The following is a 25,596-nucleotide window of genomic DNA, read 5'->3' on the forward strand; positions in this document are numbered from 1 at the left end:
CCTAAGAATTACTTTTAGTTTTATTTTGTGTATATTGGCCTATAACTAGATGAGGCCTTGGTGACTTATGAAGGGGTCCTTTACTTACAGAACTTAGCTACATGATATTTACAACTGATACATACAGAAATCTGCAGACTGTGTGAGAATAGACCTTAGCATTGAAGAATCATGGCAAAATAAACAACAACCATGAACACAAAGCACATTGAGTTTCTTGTTAAAAAAGAACACTAAAATTTGCACTCAATATTTTAGTTCAAAGAGTAAAAGGGAGAGTTACAATTTATTTGGTTTGTGTGTGAAAATTAGAATTCAAATATGGCTTTTATACATATACTTGAAAGTTTATAATAGACTGAACTGTTATGAAGTTTGCGATCCAAAGTCTTTAAAAAAATAAAATATTCAAGTCAGTGTCTCAGGGCTGTCTACTTACATATGTTGGAAGGGCACAGACCTCTTTACTACACAAGTGTGAGAAATATTGGTTAGAAGAGAGTACAGAATCTCTGAGGTGATATGTGATTATACCTGTGTGTTTGTCAGAAATCACAAAAACTTATTACCAAAAGGTAAGTTCAGAGATGTAGTGGCATTTTAGGAAGGTAGAATCCAAATGGTCTAAATAACCTTCAGAGTCACGGTTGTCAAAGTTATCAAAAGGAATAGCAGGGTAACAGCAGTGCCTATGAAAGAAACGCATGACAGCCTAGTAAGTTCTTACTTAGTCTGTATAATCTGTGTCATGTGAATACAATTCTAATTCAAATCTTTAAAAAGGAAAGTGATTAATAATCAATTCTGAGGCCCAAGGAAGTTTACAAGTAGAGAAATCCTTGAACAAAAGAGATGCCATGCTATTAGTGTCAATAACTCATATCATTAGTTTTTTTTAACAGTATACACTACAGCTGTGTCATATAAGGTGAGTTTAGTAAGAAAAATAATAATATGTAGTTAGAAATGAAATGACCAGAAGTATAGTTCAAACTGTCATCATGATATTGAACATGTTTGGACCTGTCTTATACATGTTTTATTTTACGTTTACAAATAACCTAAGATTGACCTTAAAATATCACACTGAATCTTCATATTGTGAAAGATTTCATTCCTCTATAGGATAAACGGTCATTAATTGGAATGACTGTATATTAGGGAAAGTGGAATAATAATACTTTATGGGAAACTGAACATTAAGAACTAGCACCAACCACTGGAGGCCAAATAACAATGCAGTCAGTCCATCAGAACAATAACTTGTAGAAGTCAAGTAGAAGACTTGTAGAAGTCAAGGCCAGTAGAATTTTAGCGGAGTTCTGTCTACTCTAGTTCCAGCAAATTACTAAATACATGTTATGGTTTATTTTCCCAATTTTACAAAGTATATGTATCATTATTAAATATGGAAGTTGGCAGAGCTATTTATTAATGTAATAAGCTGTAGTTTGAATTTTTTCTTTTTAGAAAGGTTAAATAAAAAATAAAAAAAGAAAAAATGCTGTGTCCCACAAAATTAGTTGTTGTGAAGTATCCCCCTGAGAAGACTACTGAGACATGTGTTTCAGTCAATAAAAAGTCTTTATTAGTCAGTCAGTGACTACATGGGATATTCAGGCTCCAATGACTGAGCTTTCTCAGAATGAACTTTTAAGCTCCCCAAAACCAAACCAAACAAAAACAAACAAACCCATCTCAAAAAATTTAACCCAAAATTGGTCCTGTCTAATAGAAATACGGGGACAAAGTGTGGAGGAGAGACTGAAGGAATGGCCATCCAGAGATTGCTTCACCTAGGGATCCAGCCCCTATACAAGCCACCAAACCCAGACAATATTGCTGAATAGTCAATATTGTTTGTCAAGCTAAGAAGTGCTTGCTAACAGGACCCTGATATAACTGTCTCCTGAGAGGCTCTGCTAGAGCCAGACTAATACAGATATTGATGCTTACAGCCAACTATTGAACTGAGAACAGGGTCCCCAAAGGAGTAGTTAGAGAAAGGAGTGAGGTAGCTGAGGGGGGTTGCCATGCCATAGGAAGAACAAAAATATCATCCAACCAGATCCCCCAGAGTTACCAAGGACTAAACCACCAACCAAAGAGTACACATGGAGTGATCCATGGCTCCAGCTGCATATGTAGCAGAGGGTGGACTTATCTCTCAAGAGAGGGGAGTCGTTTGGTCCTCTGAAGGCTTGACGACCCAGCATAGGGAAATACTAGGGTGGTAAGGCAGGAGTGGGTGGGTAAGCACCCTAATAGAAGCTTGGAGTGGGGATGGTATGGGTGTTTACAGACGGGAAATGGAGACAAGGGAAAACATTTGAAGTGTAGATAAAAAAAGTAGCCAGTAAAAACAAACAAAAACATATTCTTCATTGACATACTTCAGATAACAAAAGCAGTTAGACAGACACAAAACTGTTTAAGCCAAGAAAACAATGTTAGTATATCTAGAGACTTTTTTAGAACTATGTACTTTGGGGGACTAGGTTTTTGTATTTATTTTGGCATGTGGTGATGATATCTTCATGTTAACTTAGGGCCTGAATGGTACGTCTACCATGAAATCAGTTTTGCTATTGTCAGAGGGTCTACTGTGATTTGGGACTGTGTTGCATCATAAAGAAAAATAGTACCATATTTCTAGAGAGTGCAGAAGTAAATGCCACTGAAATAGCCAGAATTTGAAAGTTACAGAAATCACGATCCTTACCACTTCCCCATTCAGCTCATCTAGCTGGTCTGTGTAATGATGGATCTTGACAAGTGACAGTACAACAAATTAAGCAGATGGCAACTCTTAATATTGGTGCATATATGTTTTGCATTGATTAAACAAGCAGGCATTTTATAGTACATAATAGAGATTAGAATGCCCATGAACATGTTATCTTCCCATTTCTTTCCACTGAGTGTGCGATTATGGGTGCTTATAACTATAACTGGTTTATCCAATGCTAGACATTAAAACCATAGCTTCATGCTTGCTGGACACACAATACTAAATGAGTTACATTTCAGTTCAGGACAGATGAATTTATGAAGAAGTGATGCAAATGCTTTTTAATCTTGATCCTAGTGATATTACCTTCTTATTCTAAGCTCTTATACACTAGGCACTTAAAGGTAAATTCTTTATGGTCAGTTGACTGAGAAATAGGTAGGTAAGTTGGTTCTACATTGTGTAAGTACAATCTCCAAGCAGTCAGCTATCCTAATGCATTCACCAGATAAAGATGTGGGCAACTCTTTCTATAATGTGACTTATGGGGGTTGGTGGAAGGGTACCTGTTTGTCCCCTTTTCTCAGAAGTAAAAACAGTCATCAGTAAGAGTCTATATTACTTTATTGTCTAAGGCAGAGTCTTTGACAAAGTGATCATGGAAGCAGAAGGAAGATGATTTAGAAATTAGCAGCAAAGATACATATGGATAATCTCTACTGAATGAATGACCTGTGGAGATGTTCACAAAAGTAAGAATTTAGAAGAGATTTAAGATAAAATGTATGGGATGACCTGCTCCGAAGATTACAGCCAGCTCCTTTCTCTAACTATTTCTATTATTGTCCAATTCATTAAACTGATGGCCATGGTGAGGAAAATTACACACGACATGTTTGCCCAGTGTTAACATAGCCACAGTACCTTTCAATACTAATTCTTCCGGAAACAGAAACAACTCAGAAGCCATTCCGGGCGACACTCTGCAATGATTTAACAGCTTCGCAAAGGCTGCTTGATGAAACTGAATGAAGTCATTCTTTATTACTCTAGTTGGCAGCATAAACCTGGGTTATAGGGGCCTGAAAAGGAGGTGAATTAAAGTCTCAACCAATGGACAGCTTTATTCAGAGCATCAGACAATTTATATAGTGAGCATTAAGAAGAGTGATCTGAGTAAAGTACATAATCACAAGAACAAGCTACATATTTCAAAACAATGTCTTTTTTCTACAGATGCATACAAATAACCAAAGCTGAAATAATTTATTCCTATTTGCTACACCTGAAAAGAGAACACAAACACATACCAAGAACAATTCAATGTTTGGAAGAACTGAGTTCACAAAACTCATATCTCGTTTTCTTGGAGTTTTTGCACAAGCCTTGAGAAATCTGTCCACACAATGCTGTTTTTTGGAGTATGTTTCAACATTCCATGATGAAAAATACTATGCTTTGTAATTACCAGAGCAGAGACCAAGGCTGGATATGCGTTTTCTCTTAATGAACACAATACTTTTGCCAGAAGTTCTATTCAATGGACCTTCATTTACCATGATTTTTTCGCTCATGATTGAAAAACTCACATCACAGGAAATCTTCATCATGCTTGAGCAAATGATTTAATGTAGTGGTGAAATCTATCATAACAAATTATATCTACATAACATTTATGAGACAGGCATATGCCTATCATAGAATACTATTCAAATTAAGTAAATTTGGCATGACGTGAACCTGAATTTTACCTATTCCATTCTTAGGATAAAGAAATCATTTTCAATATACACTTATAAGTCTGTGAAAGATGCCTAACAGGAGATGAAGCATCAGTATAATGTCGAGGGAACAGTTAAAATGTCAAATTTGGTGAGTTGAAAGCACTATCATTTGCACAATGATAAATACTAAAATGCTAACGTATAACCTAATTTTCATAGTTAGCTAGTGAGTTTAGTTCAAAGTTCAAGCATGTTTAAACATACATAAAGTACATGTAGTAACAGGCTTATCAATAAAAGTTGGGTTAAAAATAACCTGTAAAATATATAACTTATCAGTTAATTAATGTATCAGTATGTTACTTTAAGAGTTACATACTGTGGTAGAATTTTGTCTGAAATGGGCTGGCAGGAATTGTCTATGCAAAGCAACACCATTTCAGGTCAGTGTAATTTAAAGAACTGCTTGAAATTTCTAAACACCGTGTAGAAAGTACAAGAATAGCAGAGTCTTCAATAATCCTAATTTGAGCAAGTTCTAAATTTAGCTGTACATCTGTTTGTTAGTTGTTTTATGTTTTTTTTATTTATTAACTTAACTGTGGATCCAAACTACAAAAGGAACAACCATCAGTCAGGAAGAGAAAAGATCTCATATTTTTACAGATCCCCATACTAGTAAAACTGTTTATTGCAAACTCATGGAGTTATCTCCCATACACTTTCCTGACATTTTCTTTGATTAATTGGACCATTAGTATGACAAGTAATTTATAATATCAGTTATGCTCCAATGCAAAGCTTAATATCCTCATGGTCATATGAGATTTTAATAAAGCGGAGAAGAAATGACATACCTTTCTTCTAAACTGAATCTTTATTAAAATGACATAAAATTATATTCATTTTCTCCAGCAAAGGCAATAAAACCTGATCAATCTTCTCTATTATGATACACCAGATTATCACTAAAATTGTACTATGTGCTGAAATAAACAAATGGCTTTGTAGAATATTTACAATTATTCTTTCATGATTCTCAACATATGTTCATCCCAAAAATTGTTTCTGTAAGGACATTTATCACATTTTCTTTTTTGACCAAATTAATTCAGACAATAGAGGTGAGTCATGGGTGACTTCTCAGCTTTCCAGTAGGCTGATTAGATTTAATATAGATAACATCAATTGTAAGGTATCTATCAAGTATTATTCAAGCAAATAATTTGTACATGGAAAATAGATAGTTTAATAAAAGCCCAAGAATGAAAATAAGAATAAATCTCCATATTTAAGCTTCCTATTTCTGAGTGTTTTATGGAAATATATGGGTTAATACATATAGAGAGAAATTTTATTTACACACATAGATTCATATTTTAAAACACTTAAGACACTGAACCACCAACCAGGCAGCATACATGAGCTTTTCTGAACCCCTGACACATACAGAGCCGAGGACTGTCTAGTCTGGTCTCACTGGGAAAAGCTGCATGCCTAACCCTTAGGAGACTTGAGGACTCAGGAAGTGGAGAGGCCTAAGGGGGCGGGGCATCGTTTTGGAGACTAGGGAGGATGAGGAAATGTGGGAGAGGGACCCGGAGTGGGGCAAGTGCTAGACTGTAAAGACTAAAACTAAAACAAACAAACAAACAAACAAAAAATCAAACCAAACAAAACGGCACCCTTTATATTTAAATAATTTGTTATGAGACTTAGTTGATAATCTCCATTGAGACCTTAGGGGCTTTACTTCAACCTAACTGACATCTGATGTGACATTTTATATGTCAGTTCTAGCCTAATGTATTTGACCATGAACGTACATGCTTATATAAAGGCAAATCTGTATTACCTGTTCCCAGTGCTGTTGCATACAATAAATCTTCATCTTCGGAAGCTCTTAAACACATTTTATAACTTTTCTTTTAAAAAATATTATCAGTACTTCCTATAAAACAGACCTGCTTATAAAGCATGAATGCTGCCACAGCAAACACTCACGGTCAAATAGCAACAATGTAACAACAATGACAGAAAGGACGCTCCTAGCAGTGCAGTAAGGTTTACAAGAAGTCAGTTCTTACACATTAGAATTGGCAGGTTATAAACATATTTACCAGGTAAAGTGTGTTAAAGAAATGACTTATTCGGTGAGTTGGGTTTTATTGTATTGCTATTCAATGGAAAGGGGTATATAATGTTTAGTAAGTAAATTTTACGCCATTCTGACCTTTCAGGATTTCTTTAATTTTATCAACTGGTGACTTCCCAGTTTAGCAATGTTATGACTGATAATAAGTAGATAATAAGTCACTGCTCATCAGTGCTCAGATACAGAGGGATGAAGAAAAGTAAAGGGAGGCCTCTCTTTCAATTTGCAGAATGCATCCTCCTTTTTTCTTGTCAGCTCTCTGCCACCAGGTTTACTCTAAAAGCTCCCAGTTTCAAATAACTACTCTTTTTACTTTCTATCTATTGCATTTTAATTTGCATGTGCGTTCATGTTATTATACTGATGTATTTTTCAGGGATAATCAGTAGATAGTTTAAAAATACACGTTTAACATCTTTTCCATCCAGCAGTTTTCAAAATCAATGCCATGTCCTCACTTTTTTTTTTAATTTTCTTTTTTTTTTTATTAACTTGAGTATTTCTTATATACATTTTGAGTGTTATTCCCTTTCCTGGTTTCCGGGCAAACATCCCCCTCCCCCCTCCTCTTCCTTATGGGTGTTCCCCTCCCCACCCTCCCCCCATTGCCGCCCTCCCCCCAACAGTCTAGAAAGAAGTAAAATGAAGGGATTTGCAATCCCAGGGCAGGATTAACAATAGCAACCAAGCAGACGCCCTAGAGCTGCCAGGGACTAAACCACCAACCAAAGAGTACACACGGAAGATCACATGGCTCCAGCTGTATATGTTGTGGAGGATGGCCTTGTCTGGCATCAATAGGAGGGGAAGCCCTGGGTCCTGTGAAGGCTTGATCCCCCCATGTAGGGTAATGCTAGGGCAGTGTGGCGGAAGTGGGTGAGTGGGTAGGGGAGTACCCTCGTGGAGGCAGGAGGAGAGGGGTTGAGTAGGTTTGGTTTTGGGGGAGACTGTGAGGGGGCATAACATTTGAAATGTAAATAAAATAACCAATAAGAAACAAAAAAGCCAAAAAAAACCCCAAAAAAACAAAAACAAAAATGCAGCTATTCATCAATAACCAGCTGTGATATTTGACATAGGACTGATGGAGAAGCCTCACATTGCCATTGTCTAGTTTTAAGGAAAGTTTTCACATTACATGTGTATAATTCCTCATCTGGGAGAAAGCTAGGGATTCCTATTCTATGACCAAATGTTCATACTGAGAATTAGGTAACCATATCTGAAAAGGTGAGAGAGAATAAAGCATGTTGAGATATCATTTTTATTATAAAATGATAAATCTTAGGGACATATGCATGAATACTACAAATAATACTACAGATGCAGACTAAAGAAATACTTCGAACAATTACAGTTCTGTAGGTCAAAGACAGTCTATGTACTTAATTTTTTTCACTTGCTTCAAATTTTACAATGTCTTCCAATTTTCATTTCTTTATAATTTTTCTTCGTTGTTGAGAATTTCATAAATGTAGTGAAACTATTTTCTTGGATTGTAGATTCACACGGACAGAAAGTAACTGTCTTTTTGCAACAAAAACTAATGATTGACTGCTTCCTGAGATTTTAGACCAAAAGGTCAGGTTATATTTGACCTCTGCAACGGTCAAGGTTTTCTTTTCCTGTCAAAATGATCGACAAGGTTTTTGGGTGTCTGTACAAATTTGAGCTCTGAGAACACCTAGCTGTTAAAATAAAGACTTATTTTGACATCATTTAAGAGAAAGAGAAACACAGCCTTGTAGTAAGTATTCTGGGAAGTTTAGACACTAATGGCAGAGTTTTACTTAAATGAAAATATTTTATCACTTGCTGTGGCTAACTAATTTAGGGTATTTCTTTAAAAATAGATGTGATTATAAGTGTTAATCACTATGATGAATTCAGAGATAATTTGCTATCAAACATAATCAGTCACAAGTAGAAATTTGACAACACTGAGTTTTAGAACATTAACTCCATTGGTGCTTCACTAATAATAATATGATCAAAGCTGGTATGATGACCTAAACTAATTACAAAAAAAACCCTAGTCCACAGAATTTGATCCTCTGATTCCTATGCTCTTTTTACCAAATGTTCCTCGTAAATGTAAAAATTGACTGAACGTAGACAATAATTTCCATTTGCTCTAGGATAGCAGACAGGAAACATGTACTTTAGCCATGTAGTAATTGTTGCAAAATAATGAGGTGTTGCATTTTAAGAGACAGACAAACAGGTGTCCTCTGAGAATATTTCTATCAATGATGATGTTATTATTTATTATTTATGTACAATCAATGTTTACATTTTAGAGAAGATTTTGGTAGAAGATCTAGTATTGTAATCAGAATCAATTTTTTTTCTGGCCAAATCTTACAATAAAATTGGGGAAGCAACTGAGTCATTTTATTGCAATAGTCAGTTTGCCTATCTATAGATAGAAGCCAGTGACAGTTATCCAAATATGGGCCAGTTCATAGGTAATGAGAATATCAGAAGTAATTTTTATAATTCATTGTTTGTAAATATTATTATGATATTTCATATTTTTTGCTATTAACTGGCAGATAAAATAAACAGCTAATGGCTTGTTCATGAATATTTTACCTTGGTCCATGCTTTTTCAGACCTCTCCTCCATCACTTCACGACCATTAACAGTATACTTTGACTCAGTTGTTTCCTTTTCTGTTATTATGTTTTATTACTTTTTCTGCTTCCTTTATACCTCCTTTTCCCATAAAAGACTTCTTCCAGTTTCATGGCATATAAGCACACTCAAAGGCACATATATAAATACAGACAAAATTTTAAAGCTAATATTCACATATAAGATACAATATAAAAATGTATTTGTCTGTGTTTGGGTTATGCTGTACAATTTAATGTAGTAATATTTAGATCTACCAATTTTCCAAAATATTCAAAATTTTAATTTTTTTATGGTTGATTAAAATTCTATTACATACATGTGTCATGGTTTCATTTCCTTAACATGTTGAGTAAGACAATATATAAAAATCTTGGTGCTAGGATTTCAATCTTTGATTATATACTCAGGAGTGCTACAGTTAGGAAATATGGTAGTTCTATTTTAAGGACTTTGTCTTTTAACTTTAATTTTTATTTTATGCATATGAATGATTGATATTCAATCACTTTGGAGTACAATAGAAGAGAATGAACGATCATTTATCCCAATACTCTCATTGGAAAACAGATCAGACAGGGACCCCAGAGTAGCAGTGTTTCCAGTGTGTATCTAATAGTTGCAGTGAATATAGAATTTGAACAGTTTAGTTTTTTCCTCTTGTCTTACTGCCATACAGCCAGCATCAAAGGCATTGGCAGCTTGTAAGAAATATTTTCCTTCTTCCACTCTTCTATGATTTTCCTCACTTACCCTTCCACCCAAATCCACACTCTTTCTATCTCTCCTTAGAAAAGAAACAAATACCTAGAGAACAATAAAAAATAAAGTAAGATAAAAATTCAAAATAGGAAAAGCAAACAAGAATAAAGCACAAGATGCACATATAAATGTATTAACATATTTTCACACACACACGCAAACACACTCACACACGTGTGTGTGTGAGTGTGTTTGTGTTGGCCATTTACTGGTTGTGAAGCTTACTCTTAGAGGTGGTTTTAATCTCCTGAAACTTTATTGGAGAAGACTAATTTTTAATTTATGAGTAGTTATTAGAGATAGATTCTGGGCTAGGAATGAGGATATCCTCCCAGTGCTGGGTTACCACATTGGTACAGACATGTGAATATACTGTGGATGCTTCCATAGTATCTTTGAGTTCATGTATGCACCAGTCATGCTGGGTTTAGAAGACGTTGTCTCCTTGATATCCTCCATCACCTCTGGTTTTTAGAATTTTTATACATTCTCTTCCATAATGTCTCCTGGATCCCAATAAGAGGTATTTGACAACCCATTTAGGACTGGTTATTCCAACATCTCTCATGCTCTACATATAGTCTGGCTGTATCTTGACTATATGTATTCGTTCCCATCTACAGCAGAACTCTTTTCTAATGACATCTGAGTAAGGCAGTGATATATGATTATAGAAGAATATCCTTAGGAGTCATTGCTTGGCTATGTTACTTTAGCAGAAGACTATTTGATTTTTCCATAGTCTATCTAGTCTCAAGTTCTCGGCTGCCCAAGTAGAATCAGAGATGGGTCAACCTGTCATGGGATAAGCCTTAAATCTAATCAAATATCGATCAGTTACTCCCACAGTCTTGTGACACTATTGCACTAGCACATCCTGCATTCAGGTCATTATTGTACATGTTAGGTTTTGCAGCTGCATTTGTGATTTGTGTTTTGGTAGTGTGTAGAGTACCTTCCTGTACCATAAACACTAGCCAGTAGTGGAGAAGGCTCTAGGTAGGCACCAGCTCACTTTCTCCAAAATTCAATGTGTGGTATAGTCCTCATGAACAGAATCTTACTCTCAGTTTCTAGAGAGCAACCAATAGCCTTGGCAACAGCCAAGATTGTTTGGAGGTTTCCATTGTTTGTTGGCCCCTTTAGCCAACAACTTGACTAGATATAATCCATTTGTGGAACTGTGTCATTTAATGATGAGAGACGTTCAATTGGGGCTGTGTCTCTTCCAGTAATTTCACTTAGATCAACTTTGTATATAAATATGTTTTAAGGAGATTCTACCATATATGTTGCGGTAAACATTAAAAAACTGGTAACCTTTTACCCTGGGCTAGCACCAGCACCTGTGGGGCCATGTGACACTGCAGGATTCTTTATCTCAGCGGCTTCACACTGGTCCAAAATACTCTCAGACACCTGCAATCTGCGAGTTACCATGCTGGTCTCTAGAGTTAGTTCTGACACCTGTGGAGCCATAAGGACAGCCATAATTTACCTCTGGTTAGTATCTCTCTATTAGCCGTGAACTCTCTGGTTCCAGCTACCCAGTAAAATCAAGACTCAACAAACTGCAACCCAACAATAAGATTTATATGTTAAATTCTCAATCTACCTTCTTGAGTTCTTTGTATATTTTGGAAATAAGGCCTCTATCTGTTGTAGGATTGGTAAAGATCTTTTCCCAATCTGTTGGTTGCCGTTTTGTCCTAACCACAGTGTCCTTTGCCTTACAGAAGCTTTGCAGTTTTATGAGATCCCATTTGTCGATTCTTGATCTTAGAGCATAAGCCATTGGTGTTTTGTTCAGGAAATTTTTTCCAGTGCCCATGTGTTCCAGATGCTTCCCTAGTTTTTCTTCTATTAGTTTGAGTGTGTCTGGTTTGATGTGGAGGTCCTTGATCCACTTGGACTTAAGCTTTGTACAGGGTGATAAGGATGGATCGATCTGCATTCTTCTACATGTTGCCCTCCAGTTGAACCAGCACCATTTGCTGAAAATACTATCTTTTTTCCATTGGATGTTTTTGGCCCATACATATACAGCCACCCAATTAGACAAGATGGATGAAGCAAAGAAGTGCAGACCAACAGGAGCCGGATGTAGATCGCTCCTGAGAGACACAGCCAGAATACAGCAAATATAGAGGCGAATGCCAGCAGCAAACCACTGAACTGAGAATAGGTCCCCTATTGAAGGAATCAGAGAAAGAACTGGAAGAGCTTGAAGGGGCTCGAGACCCCAAAAGTACAACAATGCCAAGCAACCAGAGCTTCCAGGGACTAAGCCACTACCTAAAGACTATACATGGACTGACCCTGGACTCTGACCTCATAGGTAGCAATGAATATCCTAGTAAGAGCACCAGTGGAAGGGGAAGCCCTGGGTCCTGCTAAGACTGAACCCCCAGTGAACTAGACTGGTGGGGGGAGGGCGGCAATGGGGGGAGGGTTGGGAGGGGAACACCCATAAGGAAGGGGAGGGGGGAGGGGGATGTTTGCCCGGAAACCGGGAAAGGGAATAACACTCGAAATGTATATAAGAAATACTCAAGTTAATAAAAAAAAAATGTTCTTAGACAGTGCAAAAAAAAAAAAAAAGAAAAGAAAAGAAAACAAAAGATCAAGGGGACATAATCGAAGAGGAAGTCAAGATATCACTATTTGCAGATGATATGCTAATACACACACACACACACACACACACACACACACAAAAAAAAATTCTCAATCTACAATACATCCACACAATAAATTCACAACCAATTGATAAAAGACATGAACTGGCCACCTAGATAAGATAAATTGACCTATAGAAATCCATCCCTTAAGAAATATTCATAAAAGCTTGTATTTATGTAGAGATGCATGGTGAGGATCCTCTATGTCTGTCTCCACGTTGCTTCTCCTCTCTCTTCTGCTTCTCCCTCTCCTTCTAAAACTTCTGTTCCTGCCTCCTTTCCTTCTAGTTAAATGGCAGGCCTCGTTTTATCTTGTGTCTGCCTTACCTGCATAATGACATTAACCTACAGATATGAGGTTTCCATAAGACCCCTCAAATGACCCTTAGTTTTAACGGTTTTTTCCCTATATTTTCTCTACACACTTTCTTCCCCCTGCTTCTCTAGTCGATCTTCTCATTTCAGTACCCCTGTCCCTCATTCACCCTAACTCTCTATTATATTCCCCCTTCCCAAATGATTCATCTTCATCCCTCCTCGTTAGTCCCTTACTCTATACTAACATATGTGATTATAAGAATTGTAATTTGTTTATCAAAGACTTAACTAACAGACACATAAAGGAAATATATACCTTATTTGTCTTTCTGTGTCTGGGTTGGATCACTCTGGATGAGTTTTTCATGCTTTGTCCATTTTCTTCAAATTCTCTGAGCATAAACAAAAATATTGAAATGTAGCAAGGTGTCATAGCACCATATAAATTTAGCTAAACAAGAGTCATGAATATCCAGTGATAACCAAAAGAAATGTAATACAAAAACTACCAAAAAGATACTTGTACTACCATGTTACTAAAGCACTATATATATATATATATATATATATATATATATACACATTTTTATTATGTGAGCATTGCTTTGTATTTGCCTGCATATATATATACATATATATACATATACATATATATATATATATGTAGTAAGCTGCCATGTGGGTGTTGGAAAGTGAATCTTAGTCCTCTGGAATAATAGCCAGTGTTCTGAAATCTTGAGCCATCTCTCCAGCCCCTTAAGCACTATTTTTAATAGCTAAACTCTTTAATTAAATGGAAGGCACTTAAGAGTAGTAATAGAAAAGGAACTTAAAGCACATATACAAAATAAGCACTGTTTTTATATTTGAAATGTTGTTAGTTTGAATTTATTGAGACACTTGCTTTGTGCTATCTCTGGAAGGCCACTGGAAATACTATGACTCAGAATAAACCATTGAGTTTTAAACTTTCCCAACACATTTTGGACATCATATTTTTATATTGTTTCAAGAAAAAGATTAGATTTAAAATTTTAACAATGATTTTTTATGTGCCCGTAAGCTTATACAAATTAAAGATGATGTAGACAAACAACCAGAGATACAGGAAGCATCATAGCACCATAACAAATATAAGTATCACAGGTTATTTTTATGCATCATTCAAGTGGATGTCATTTACCATTAGCCCTTCAGAAACAAACAACTGTGAACCCATAAGTCTTAAATGGTTCAAAAGATTAACTACAAATAAGAATAGCTTTAAATAGATTAAATAGATTAAATAAACATGCACATTTTTAAAATACCACTTCTTATTTGACTTGGAGTAATTTAATGTTCTTATTTGGGTAATAAGTTCAGGAATGCCATGCCGCACATGGTCAAGTCAGAAGACAACTTTCCTGTTTCCCCTTCTACCATAGACTTCTTTGAGATTATGCTCAGGTAAAGTTTGACTGTAGATACTTTTACCCACTGAACTATCTTTCTAGCCCAAGATTTATTATTAATAAGGAAACTATAAACTTAAATTGAAGCTCTACGAGAAATGTTTCCAGAGGAATTACATTTTTACTTGTGAGAAAAAGTACAAATAGTAAGTTTGATTATAGAGCAAGTTATTTCTTTAGAGATTTTTAACTTTTAAATTGAAATTTAAAAATTCTGGTGCTTATGGAGTCTAAAGGAGGCTGTCAGGTCCCCTGGAATTGAAGGTACACATAGTTGCAAACCACCAAAAGTGTGTGCTTGGAACAAAATTGGATCTTATACAAGAACAGTGAACATTCTTAACCACTAAACCGTTCCTCCATCCCTACAACTTAGTTACTATTAGGAGAATAGAATTAAATGGTTTATGTCCTTGTGACCATCTGTGGTAATATATGATCACATATATTACCAAAATTATATAGAAGATTTAAGTTTCCACTTCAAATGCTTCTTTAATTGATATATTTTCTTATTTAAAACATTCTGTTAAAGTATTGTTTTATTACAAGATGCATGAAATTAGTACATATTACAAGCACCATAATGATATATTAAAGCTTTTTACAATGTTTACATGACATTTTTAAACCTTTTAAGTCTTTTTGTGTATTTCTTTTTTTTTTTTTTTTTTTTGGAGCTGGGAACCGAACCCAGGGCCTTGTGCTTGCTAGGCAAGCGCTCTACCACTGAGCTAAATCCCCAACCCCTTAAGTCTTTTTAAATAAAAATTTTATTATGCTTTAAATAAATAAATGAACCACCTAAAATACCTTAAAGAATCCTGATTTTTCCCTTAGATATATAAACAAAAAAGTCCAAACACCTTCAAGCATTTTTCTCATTCCTATTTATTTTTACTATCAAATAATTTTAAGGTCACATAAAGGGAAAAGTAAATGCTTGCTCTTCACATATCTTTCCCATATGCTCCCAATCTATAATTTGGAAGGCAAAAGAATGTTTGGTAACTAAATTACCGAATATATTCTCATGCAATAAAATTAGAAGTGCCTTTGTAGAAATGCTGAGGGATTTTCCTATTAAACATGGTGGAATAATTCCTTACCATCTGTAGCCTTCATTTAAAGAATGTAAACAGTGGTATATTTGCCATCTGTTTGAGAGATTTTTGAAGATAGATACTTTGGAATCTGTCATTCAATGATATTACCAATTTTATCATCGAAAGATGATGCTTTAAACTATGATCGATGGCAGTTTTGGTAGTCAGACATATATGTTATGGGCGTGAGCCATCAAAGGGCAATAAAGATAGCCAGTAACGGCCATAATAGTTCTGCTAGCACCAATAAAACAGTACAGAATTGCTATTTGAAAACATCTAACATCTTGCTGAAGGTGAAGAGGAAATTATCTGTGGGGTGAGTACTGCATATCAGCTCACACCAGGTAGCTATTAAGCAGGTAATTTACAATCCTAGCCCTTCCCATACCCTTGGAAACATTTTGAAAAATGATACTGCCCTCAGGAATTTTCTCAGGCTTTTAATCCAACCCAGTGTTCCAGATCAATTAGTTCCTGTGAATATTTGAGGAAGCAAACTACAAAGTAATTTCCAAGTTTACTAAATATGTGAAATTAGATGTTCCTATAGCATTTTCAAGGATTAAAAAAATTCTCATGAAATTATGAATCCAACTAGCTTAGAAAGCTTAGAATATTTATACGAGTACAGCAAATAAAATGATTCCTTTAAAACTACATATTAGTTTTAGACAGAAATGTTTTATGGGTGGTTTGGTGTCCTTATCCTTTATCTGGGGGTCCTAGCTAGGTAAAGGAGGTGGCTTTTCCAGGTTCCATGTCCCTGCACTGTTAGGCATCTGGCTAAGGTCACTTCCATTGGCTATTGGGAGCCTCCTCCTCTCCTAGGTCTCTGGAACTTCCTAAAGATCCTCTGTCCCTACCCCTGAAACTGCAGAATTTCATTCACTCTCCTGGTCCTCTATTCCTCTCTCCAGACTCTCCTCACATCTGATCTCTGCCTCTCCATTTTCCTCCCGGTTCCCTGTCCCACCCAGTTCCTGTCTAAAGGAAATGCACAGAAGGAGCAGAGACTGAAAGGCTAACCAATAACTGGCCCTACATGTTAAATTTGATGGAAACCCTCATGTGTCCTCAATTTGAATCAAATTCAAGCAAGCTGGGAGTTATAGAAGTGGCCTTCCCCAAGTAAGAAGACAGTAATTAGTTGTCCAGTGCCAAATGGCCAGCCTAGAACACATACACACAAATAACATTCTGTGTACTGAGCGCACGCGCGCGCATGCGTGTGTGTGTGTGTGTGTGTGTGTGTGTGTGTGTGTGTGTGTGTGTGTGTATGAAAAAGGAGGCTTTTTTGGAAGTATCTAGTTGATCTTCTATTCAGAGATCCCTGCCTCTGCCACCTCAGTATTGGAATTAAAGGAAGGTACCATCATACTAGCTTTTTTGTTTATTTTGAACTTACCAAGGAATTAACTGTATTTTAACAAGACATAGTTAAGAATCAAATATTTGGGTTCAGAAAAAAATAATTTAAAGACATCTCTTACCTTCAGGATTGGTTATAATTCATGTTACTGTAACATGTTACTAATAGAAAACAATTGAAAGGAAGAGAGATCTGTTTGAGGTCATGGTTTAGGAAGTGATACAGTCCATCTTGGTGGGAAGTCATGCTATCAGGAGTATGAGACTACAGGTAACTTTGCATCCTGAATTAGGAAGAAAAGAGACATTAAAACCGGTAGTCAGCTGTCTCCACTTCTACCCAAGTTTACATTCCGAAATCCATTTCACATATGGTACTAACCACATTCATGGTAGACATTTTCTCATTTATATCTCTCTCACAGATATACCAATCTTTCACACAAAAGAAACAGAGTATATCGAAGTCATATGCTTTTGTAGTACATGAGTTTTTACCTGGCAAGTATTAGAACAAAATCCTTCAATACATAATTATATAGCTCCATAATTATGGAGATATTTTTGCTTGGATTCTTGTAAATAGAGTACAGTAGAAATTCAAGCTTAAGGGCAAAGATGAATGCCAAGGAACATTTATAATTTTTGTTTCATTCACTAACCGTTCTGTCCTCCAAATACTTAATGTCTCTATTTTTATACCAAGCACTTATCACTCTACTTACAATAGATGATCTACTAAGATCAATATCCAGAATTAGTGGAAGGCAAATATCTGTCCTTTCTTACTACAGAACAATATGTTTCAGCTTTGATTTCAGTCTATGTAGGGTGTTTGCTTCACAAATATATTAGAAGATTTGGTAGCATTTTTTACAGGATAAAAAAGTGGTTGTTTTGGATTTCCATTGTTATTCTATGACTATCAAGGTAATAAATCCCTTTTTGGAAAAGTTTATGGATGCTTCAGAAAAATCTTCTTAAATTTTGGGGTTTTCTAGGCTGTTCCTTCATATGAAATATATGTATAATGCATGCTTTATTCCCACCTGAGACTCCCAATACTGTTTCTTGGTAATATAGGTCAATGGGAGCAAGAAGAAATATGAAGCTTCTGTTGCTTCATGTGCTATGAACCACAAAATCTTTTATCTCTCAAGAATTTTTTTCTTCCTCTCATTGCCCATGAATTAGTGACAGTCAACCATGTGAATATTAACGCAGGCAAACTGTTAGACTCTTCCTAGCTCTTGACGAAAGTCTCTGGTTAGTACTCAGTGACCTTCACTGGATCAATCATGTTGTATCACCTAACCCAGAAACCTATACGTTTTAAAACATTGACACAAATTTCCATACACCCACACATCCTCAAAATGTTTGATCTCATTTTATATTCAATGTTGTTTTGACATTACTCCCAGCTTACCGTGATATGGAATAGAAAAAGGGTAGCCTTACTGTATAAATATGTCACTCCATAAATATTCATAACATCTTTAAAATCCACAACATTGACTTCATGATGCTGCTCCCACAATCTTTGGAGTGTTTGCTTTGTGCACTTTGATTCAGATGCTTTGCTAAATAAATGCCCAAATGTTCAAAATTACTGTCTTGAACTGAATTATTTTCTTCAAAGAGATGAGAATCTAGGGACTCTTCTGCAGTCTATCACATCAATGGATTAGTTCTTGCAGAGTACACTTGATATCTCACCCAAATAAGGTTTCAGAAATAAGTAATTTCAGAGCATTTACAAGGGATTTGCAGTTATTATTTATTACTTCTTATTAATGAAAGTCTGATGATTTGAAATCAATATTGTAACTTTCCAACAGTATCCTTCTAACCTCTTCATTGTGATTCATTTGATTGCTTTAAAATTGTATTATTTTTGGATATGCATGTTTATTTTCAGTTCTATTTGACAAAGTCATATTCTGATTTTTGGTGCAGTTTTCAATTAAGATGTATTTTACTCATTTTATTTCTTTTTCCTAAGTCTATGTTTTTCTTTACTTTAATAGAGCCTATCTGTAAGCTATTTGAAATATCTGCGATCTGCTAAAAGTTTATCATGTGGTCAAATTGAGAAGTTTACTCAATAGGTAAAATTTATTTCCATTGTTACCTCAAATGTTTGGAATGTGAGAGAAAATGTACTTTGTACCCCTAATCATAGAATGGCTTGGAAAAGTACATTAGTCAAAGGTGCTTTAGAAAATATCTTGAGGGGGTTGTGGATTTAGCTCAGTGGTAGAGCGCTTGCCTAAAGGCCCTGGGTTCGTTCCCCAGCTCCAAAAAAAAAGAAAAGAAAAAAAAAAAGAAAATATCTTGATATGTTGGCCAGATGTGAGCCAGTGTACCCTCGAACTTCACTATTCAAAGCTTTCTACTGCTGCTGAACAATGAGATAGGGCTACCATCGAAGTACCTTGGTGTATAAACAACTCTGGTTTTAAAATGGATAAAGCAAAATAGTGTTTGGTAGATAAATATGTTCTACAATAATTACAATGAAAATAAAATTCTTATTGTATGTATTACAGCAATCTAAGCATCAAGTAAAAAAAAACCTCCTATAAATAAATCTCTAAATAAAGAAAAATCTTTTGATGCTATTCAACAAACTCAATATAGAATATTTAAGTAGAATAGTAAAATATTTTTAAATATACTAAGGTAATTGGTCAAAATCTTACTATAACTATCACACTTTTAGAATTAGAGGTACCAGTTTCTTTCTTTAAAAAAATCACACTAAAAAGTATGATGATGATGATGATGATGATAATGATGATTATAATTTATTGCAATGTATTTGCTACATAGATTATTAATCTAGGTAAATTACCTGCATTTTTTGAGCTCAAGAAAACAACAATATGTACCTTGAATTAAGTCTAACAAATAATGTGTTAATTCATAGAGGAAATAGCAAACTTTTAGTGAAAAATGTCAGAAAGCTACAAAAACCCTCAATGATCATTTATCAAGTTGAACTATATGAAATTCTTGTTTTGGGATGTCAGTATTCGCAATTTCATATGATTAAACTTAATATATCCATGACAGTCCCTGAATATTATGAAATGGACATTTCCTTCAAGTTTAATTTTATGTATTTATTTGTGGGTCAATCAAAATCCCATATAAAGTAATTTTAAAGTCTATAAGTTTCCATAGGAGACTTTTCAAAATAAGAAGGCAGAAATAAATTTTATTAAAAATTAATTTCAACATATAAGAACTAAAGCGTGACAGTGGTACATAGGCAGAAATAAAAAAGATAGGACATTAATTGTCTTGAAACAGGCTATCGAATTCTTTCAGTATTCATAACTGTCCAAGCTGAGGACTAGAGAGGGAGCTTACTAGGCAAGGTACTTGCTCTCTAAAAGTAGGCTCTGAGTTTTTAAAAGAACAAGTCCTGGAGATAAGCATCTGTAATACTAGTACTGGGGAATCCAGGACAGGTGAATTCCAGGTGCTCACTGCTTTGATAGTTTAGATACAATGGCAAGTCCAACATTCAGTGAGAGATTGTCTTAAAGAAGTTCAGATAGAAAAGCTATGAAGAAATACATAGGCAAGTGCATAAGTAAGTGTAACCACAAGCACACTTGCAGACACATACATATAATCACACACACAGTCTCACACTAACACACCCATGCACACAAACACACACACTTCATATAAAACACAAACATACTCACACACAATGAAAAGGAAAAAAAAATGTTAGTTGATTCTAGAGATTGACAATGAAATAAAAAGAATCTTCAGTGAAACATACTTGGAAAACTATCTGTTTGTTGAGGGGAGGGTGGTAATGGGGGAAGGATGGGGAGGGGAAGCCCACATAGAAGGGGAGGGGGAGGGGTTGGGGGATGTTGGCCGGGAAACCAGGAAGGGGAATAACAATCGAATGTAAATAAGAAATACTCAAGTTAATAAAAATAAAAAAAATTGAAAAAAAAGAATAAAATGTGGGGAACAAAAATATTTGTAGGAGTAGATACGGAGACAAAGTTTAGAGCAGAGACTGAAGGAACGGCCATTCAAAGCCTGCTCACCTGTGGATCCAGCCCACATATGTACAGCCACCAAATCTAGACAATATTGCTGATGCCAAGAAGTGCATGTTGACAGAAGCCTGATATAGCTGTCTCCTGAGAGACTCAGCCAGGGCATGATTAATACAGAGGAGAATGCTAGCAGCAAACCATTGAATAGAGAACGGGGTCCCCATTAGAGGAGTTAGAGAAAGGATTGAAGGAGCTGAAGGGACTTGCAATACCATAAGAGCAACAATACCAACCAACCAGAGCTCCCAGGGACTAAACCACTACCCAAAGAGTACACATGGGCAGACCCATGGCTCCGGCTGCTTATGTAGCAGAGAATGGCCTTGTTGCCCACCAATGGGAGGAAAAGACCTTGGTCCAGCCAAGGCTGGACCCCCGAGTGTAGGGGAATGTTAAGGCAGGGAGGAAAGAAGGAGGGGGCTGTTTGGGGAGGGGGAACACCCTTATAGAAAAAGGGGGAGGGGAATAGGTTAGGGGCCTTATGGACGGGAAACCGGGAAAGGGAATGTAAATTAAAAAAAAATCCAATAAGAAAAAAAAGAATGAAATGTATCCTACCATTCATACTGCACAGGTGTTTACACTTGTGCTATCCTCACAAGTTCCAAGAGAAGAAAGCAAGTGATAATCCTACCGAACCATGATTCTTGTGAACCACCGCAATGACCTTAAAATGCAATAGTAGCTTGCCTACCTACAGTAGCTACATAAGTAGGCTTCAGGCCTTGTTAGTGTGTGGGGTAATCATTTATTAAAGGAAATATAAAGTTGTATTTCCCTGTATGGGTCCAGATTATTTCATGATCTGAAGAAGGAGGATTTCAAATTCAAGGCTGACCAACACTGTAGAGTTAGTTTAAGGACAGCCTTGTCACCTTAGTGAGAGCCTGGCTCAAATTAAATGTAAAAGAAAAGCAATTGTGTAATAAAGTTCAGTGGTAGAGTACGTGTCCATCATGCATGCTGGTTCCTGCCTTCAATACTCAATACTGGAGTGAGCATGTGTGTGCCACAACTCATGAAGAAAAATGAAAGGATATGTTTAAAGCTTTGTTTTTAAGTTGTAAAAGCTCAACATATCCTAACTTCTTTTGAGTTATGTATATACGTGAATGTATGTGGCTATGTGCAACCTAATAATGGCAGATCAGCTAGACTTGAAGTTATAGCTTTCTGTTATGGATTCTGGAATGAAATTCAGGTCCTCTGCAAAAGCAGCAATGCTCTCAATTGTTGAGCCTTCTTCCTGACTCTTGTTTACCATTCTTTCTCCATGAAAACCACATTAAAATTTTCAATTAAAAAAATCTTAGATTTTATCATGTAAAATGAAAGTTCATTTATATGTAAAAAATTTTAAATGTGGATTTTTCAGTCAAGAACAATTGAAAGGCTTTTACTTTGTACAACAAAAGCACAAACAACAATATAATATATAGAAATATTGAGGTGTGTTCTGTTTTATTTGAACATGGGAAAACATTGAAAATAGTTAATTACCACTTAGGTAATCAGACATCAGCTTTAGACACTGTGCATTTCAATGATGTTTTCGGAGATGGTACAATAGAAACCGTCAAACAGTGAGTGGGAGTATAAATTGGAAATCACATTGAATATACATTTAAATCCTCCAGTGAAATTAAAAATATGAGGCCTTTTGTAAAATTTTTAGAGACAGTATCCAATAGAAATTCTTGTTCAGCTATCATCTGTCAATCTTACAGAAACACACTGCTATCAGTGTTATTTATATCAGAAGTGTTAGAATGGATCCAAAAGTCCATCATTAATGACAGTTATCAAAAATAACTATGGAAGAGAGATCAATATATTTTAGGTTACATGTATGGTAATTAATTCTTCAAGAAAGTATTTTTGTGTTAAACAAAAATTGATGTTATGATTGTTATCATAGAAAAGAGATCAAGGGTCAGGAAAATCCATACACAGTTTATTTTGTATTGACACTCAGTTACTGAAATTATATTGTTAGATATAACATATAAACATATACCCATATTCCTGTATGTGAAGGAAATGTTTTCACAAATAATTCCTTGAGAGAGGAATGTATTCTCAGAAACCCATAATGGAGGAGGAGACAAAAGAGTATTATATCATCTTATATTGTTTCAACCTTTTTTTGTAATTAAGTGCAGCGGTTTTTGAACATGGCCCAATCCCCAAGTCAGCTCAACCCTCACATGGCACAAAAAATGTTCGTGATCTTTCCATGTTAGAAAAAGAGACACCTTTAGGTGTAATTTTAGAAATAACTTTGTCCTCTTTTTGTCATAAACTATTATCTCCTGAACAATGTATGTGAAATGTCGAAATAAAGTTGAACACGACAATAGATTTAACAAGTTGATCACACATTGATGACTTTCCTGCTTGATTATATGTGCATGAGAACTCATTGTACTTTGAGCTCTGTGCATGCTTTTAAAATTAAAAAAAAAAGAATTGAAATGTATTCAGCAGAAAATATTTTCATTTTACGTAGATGAAAATTATGTCAGATCATTGGGTAATCATAAATTAACAGAGGCCAAAGATTTCCTTATGTCAGAAAATAATATCACAATTCATAATCTGTATTCTAAGATTCATAGAATGATACAACTCTTAAATTCATTCTTTACCCCTTGAGTAACAACATTCTTAAGAAAAGGGTCAACAGAATAAGGTTGAGTTGTGGTTCATTTTTGTTGCAGGATTCAATGTTTAAATTCTATTTTTTAATTTATAGGACTTTCATTTATGATAAATATATATATTAGATTTTACTAAATATATAAATACAACCTGTTCAGTTCAGGCTTGTGTAAGGCATGTGTGTGTGTGTGTGTGTGTGTGTTTGTGTGTGTGTGTGTGTGTGTGTGTGTGTGTTTGTAATCTCCAGACTGACCCTAATTTAATTTTGCTGTTTTATAAAGCAGATTTATATCTTTTCAGAGGCTCCTATGGAAATAATCTACTGCAGTGTTTACAAGTTAGGAAAATTCATTTATCCTCTTGTTTTTATTTCATTTATATTAGTTCTGCTGATGTAATTTGGCTGTTGCTTGTCCTAATGAAGGTTCATATAGTGAAGGTTGGGCCACAGGTTTACAAAATTGAGAAGTAGGGTGATTTTTAACATTTGTAGCAGAGTATTCAGACTCTAGGTCAACTGTGAGCACTTGCTTCATTTGGAAGTCACCACTTATAGATAAACAAGTATCTTTGTTTAAATGAACTGTGGACTGATACAAACCCAGGTAAAACCACTGAAGGCTCAGATGAGAGACAAATGACAATCCCTTGCTCATGAGAGAAGCTCATTGAACAAACTCTATGAAATGGTTTTAATGGCTTCCCTATATGTTTTACACAACTTCTTCCTTTCTTTTTTTATTAACTTGAGTATTTCTTATTTACATTTCGAGTGTTATTCCCTTTCTCGGTTTACGGGCAAACATCCCCCTCTCCCCTCCCCTTCTTTATGGGTGTTCCCCTCCCCATCCTCCCCCCCTTGCCGCCCTCCCCCCAACAATCTGGTTCACTGGGATCCCCGTTGAAGTAATCAGAGAATGGACTGGAAGAGATCTAAGGGGCTCGAGACCCCTTATGAACAACCATGCCAAACAACCAGACCTTCTTCCTTTATATGACCCAGAGTAAACTTATTTCCATAGAATCACTTCTTATCTAACTACCCTTCTTAGTCTCAGCAGGCATTATGTAATTGCATTATGGAGGGAAAGCCATCTTGCTTACTTTAAAAATGTTCATCTTGAGGTGGCAGCATGAAGGTACTTGATTGTTAAAAGGGATGGAAGGACATGTTGAGACCTTCTCACTTGTGGGTTGAATGATGAAACCATCTCACTTCTGGGCTGAATAGTCTTTGAAAATTTGTCATAATGGATATATATATATATATATATATATATATATATATAAAGACAAATAATGAAAACTGGTTAAGAACAGAAATAATGATGAGGAAATGCTCTCTGAAAACCTGAAAGAAATAGGTAAGATTAATATTAATTTGTAGAATTCTCAAAATGGATTAGTGACCCTATCTTAGTTGGTATTTAGGCAGTCAATGAGGAGTAAAGTTGAGTAGTTACTGTTAACAACAAATGTACTGAAAATGGTAGCAGCTATATTGAGCATGCACTTAACAGTATCTTTTATTATTCTAAAATTTTAGATTGTGACTATCATATAGACTGAAAGATGTTAATTGTCTAATTTGTATTTTATGAAAACAAAGTTCATTGTAATTATATAAATATAGAAATAAGTTGCCCATACGGTACATAATTATTTTTCCTATTAACATTTTAATTCATTGTTTAGGGAGAAAATATCACATTCAAATAATACATCGATACACTTATATTCAGAAAAGTTATGACTTGCTTCAAGATTAATAATTTTTTATCTTTATTAACTTGAGTATTTCTTATTTACATTTCAATTGTTATTCCCCTTCCTGGTTTCCAGGCCAACATTCCCCCTAACCCCTCCCTGTCCCCTTCGAAATGGGCTTCCCCATCCCATCCT

General features: G+C 35.4%; 1 protein-coding gene across 1 annotated transcript in view; it reads right to left on the minus strand.

Moving 5' to 3' along the window:
- The window catches only part of LOC148005220 (uncharacterized), a 140,500-nt gene extending 115,617 nt beyond the window's left edge, over nucleotides 1-24,883 (minus strand). The window contains exons 1-3 of the mRNA XM_087555154.1: nucleotides 24,799-24,883; nucleotides 17,062-17,223; nucleotides 13,325-13,400 (exon numbers count right to left, since the gene is read on the minus strand). Coding sequence (XP_087411280.1) covers nucleotides 13,325-13,375 — 51 coding nt within the window. The 5' untranslated portion in view covers nucleotides 13,376-13,400; nucleotides 17,062-17,223; nucleotides 24,799-24,883. The remainder of the gene's footprint in view (nucleotides 1-13,324; nucleotides 13,401-17,061; nucleotides 17,224-24,798) is intronic.
- Nucleotides 24,884-25,596: the final 713 nt, after the last annotated feature.

The sequence above is a fragment of the Rattus norvegicus genome, chromosome 6, assembly GCF_021556685.1.
Source record: "Rattus norvegicus strain SHRSP/BbbUtx chromosome 6, alternate assembly SHRSP_T2T, whole genome shotgun sequence".
Lineage (NCBI taxonomy): Eukaryota > Metazoa > Chordata > Mammalia > Rodentia > Muridae > Rattus > Rattus norvegicus.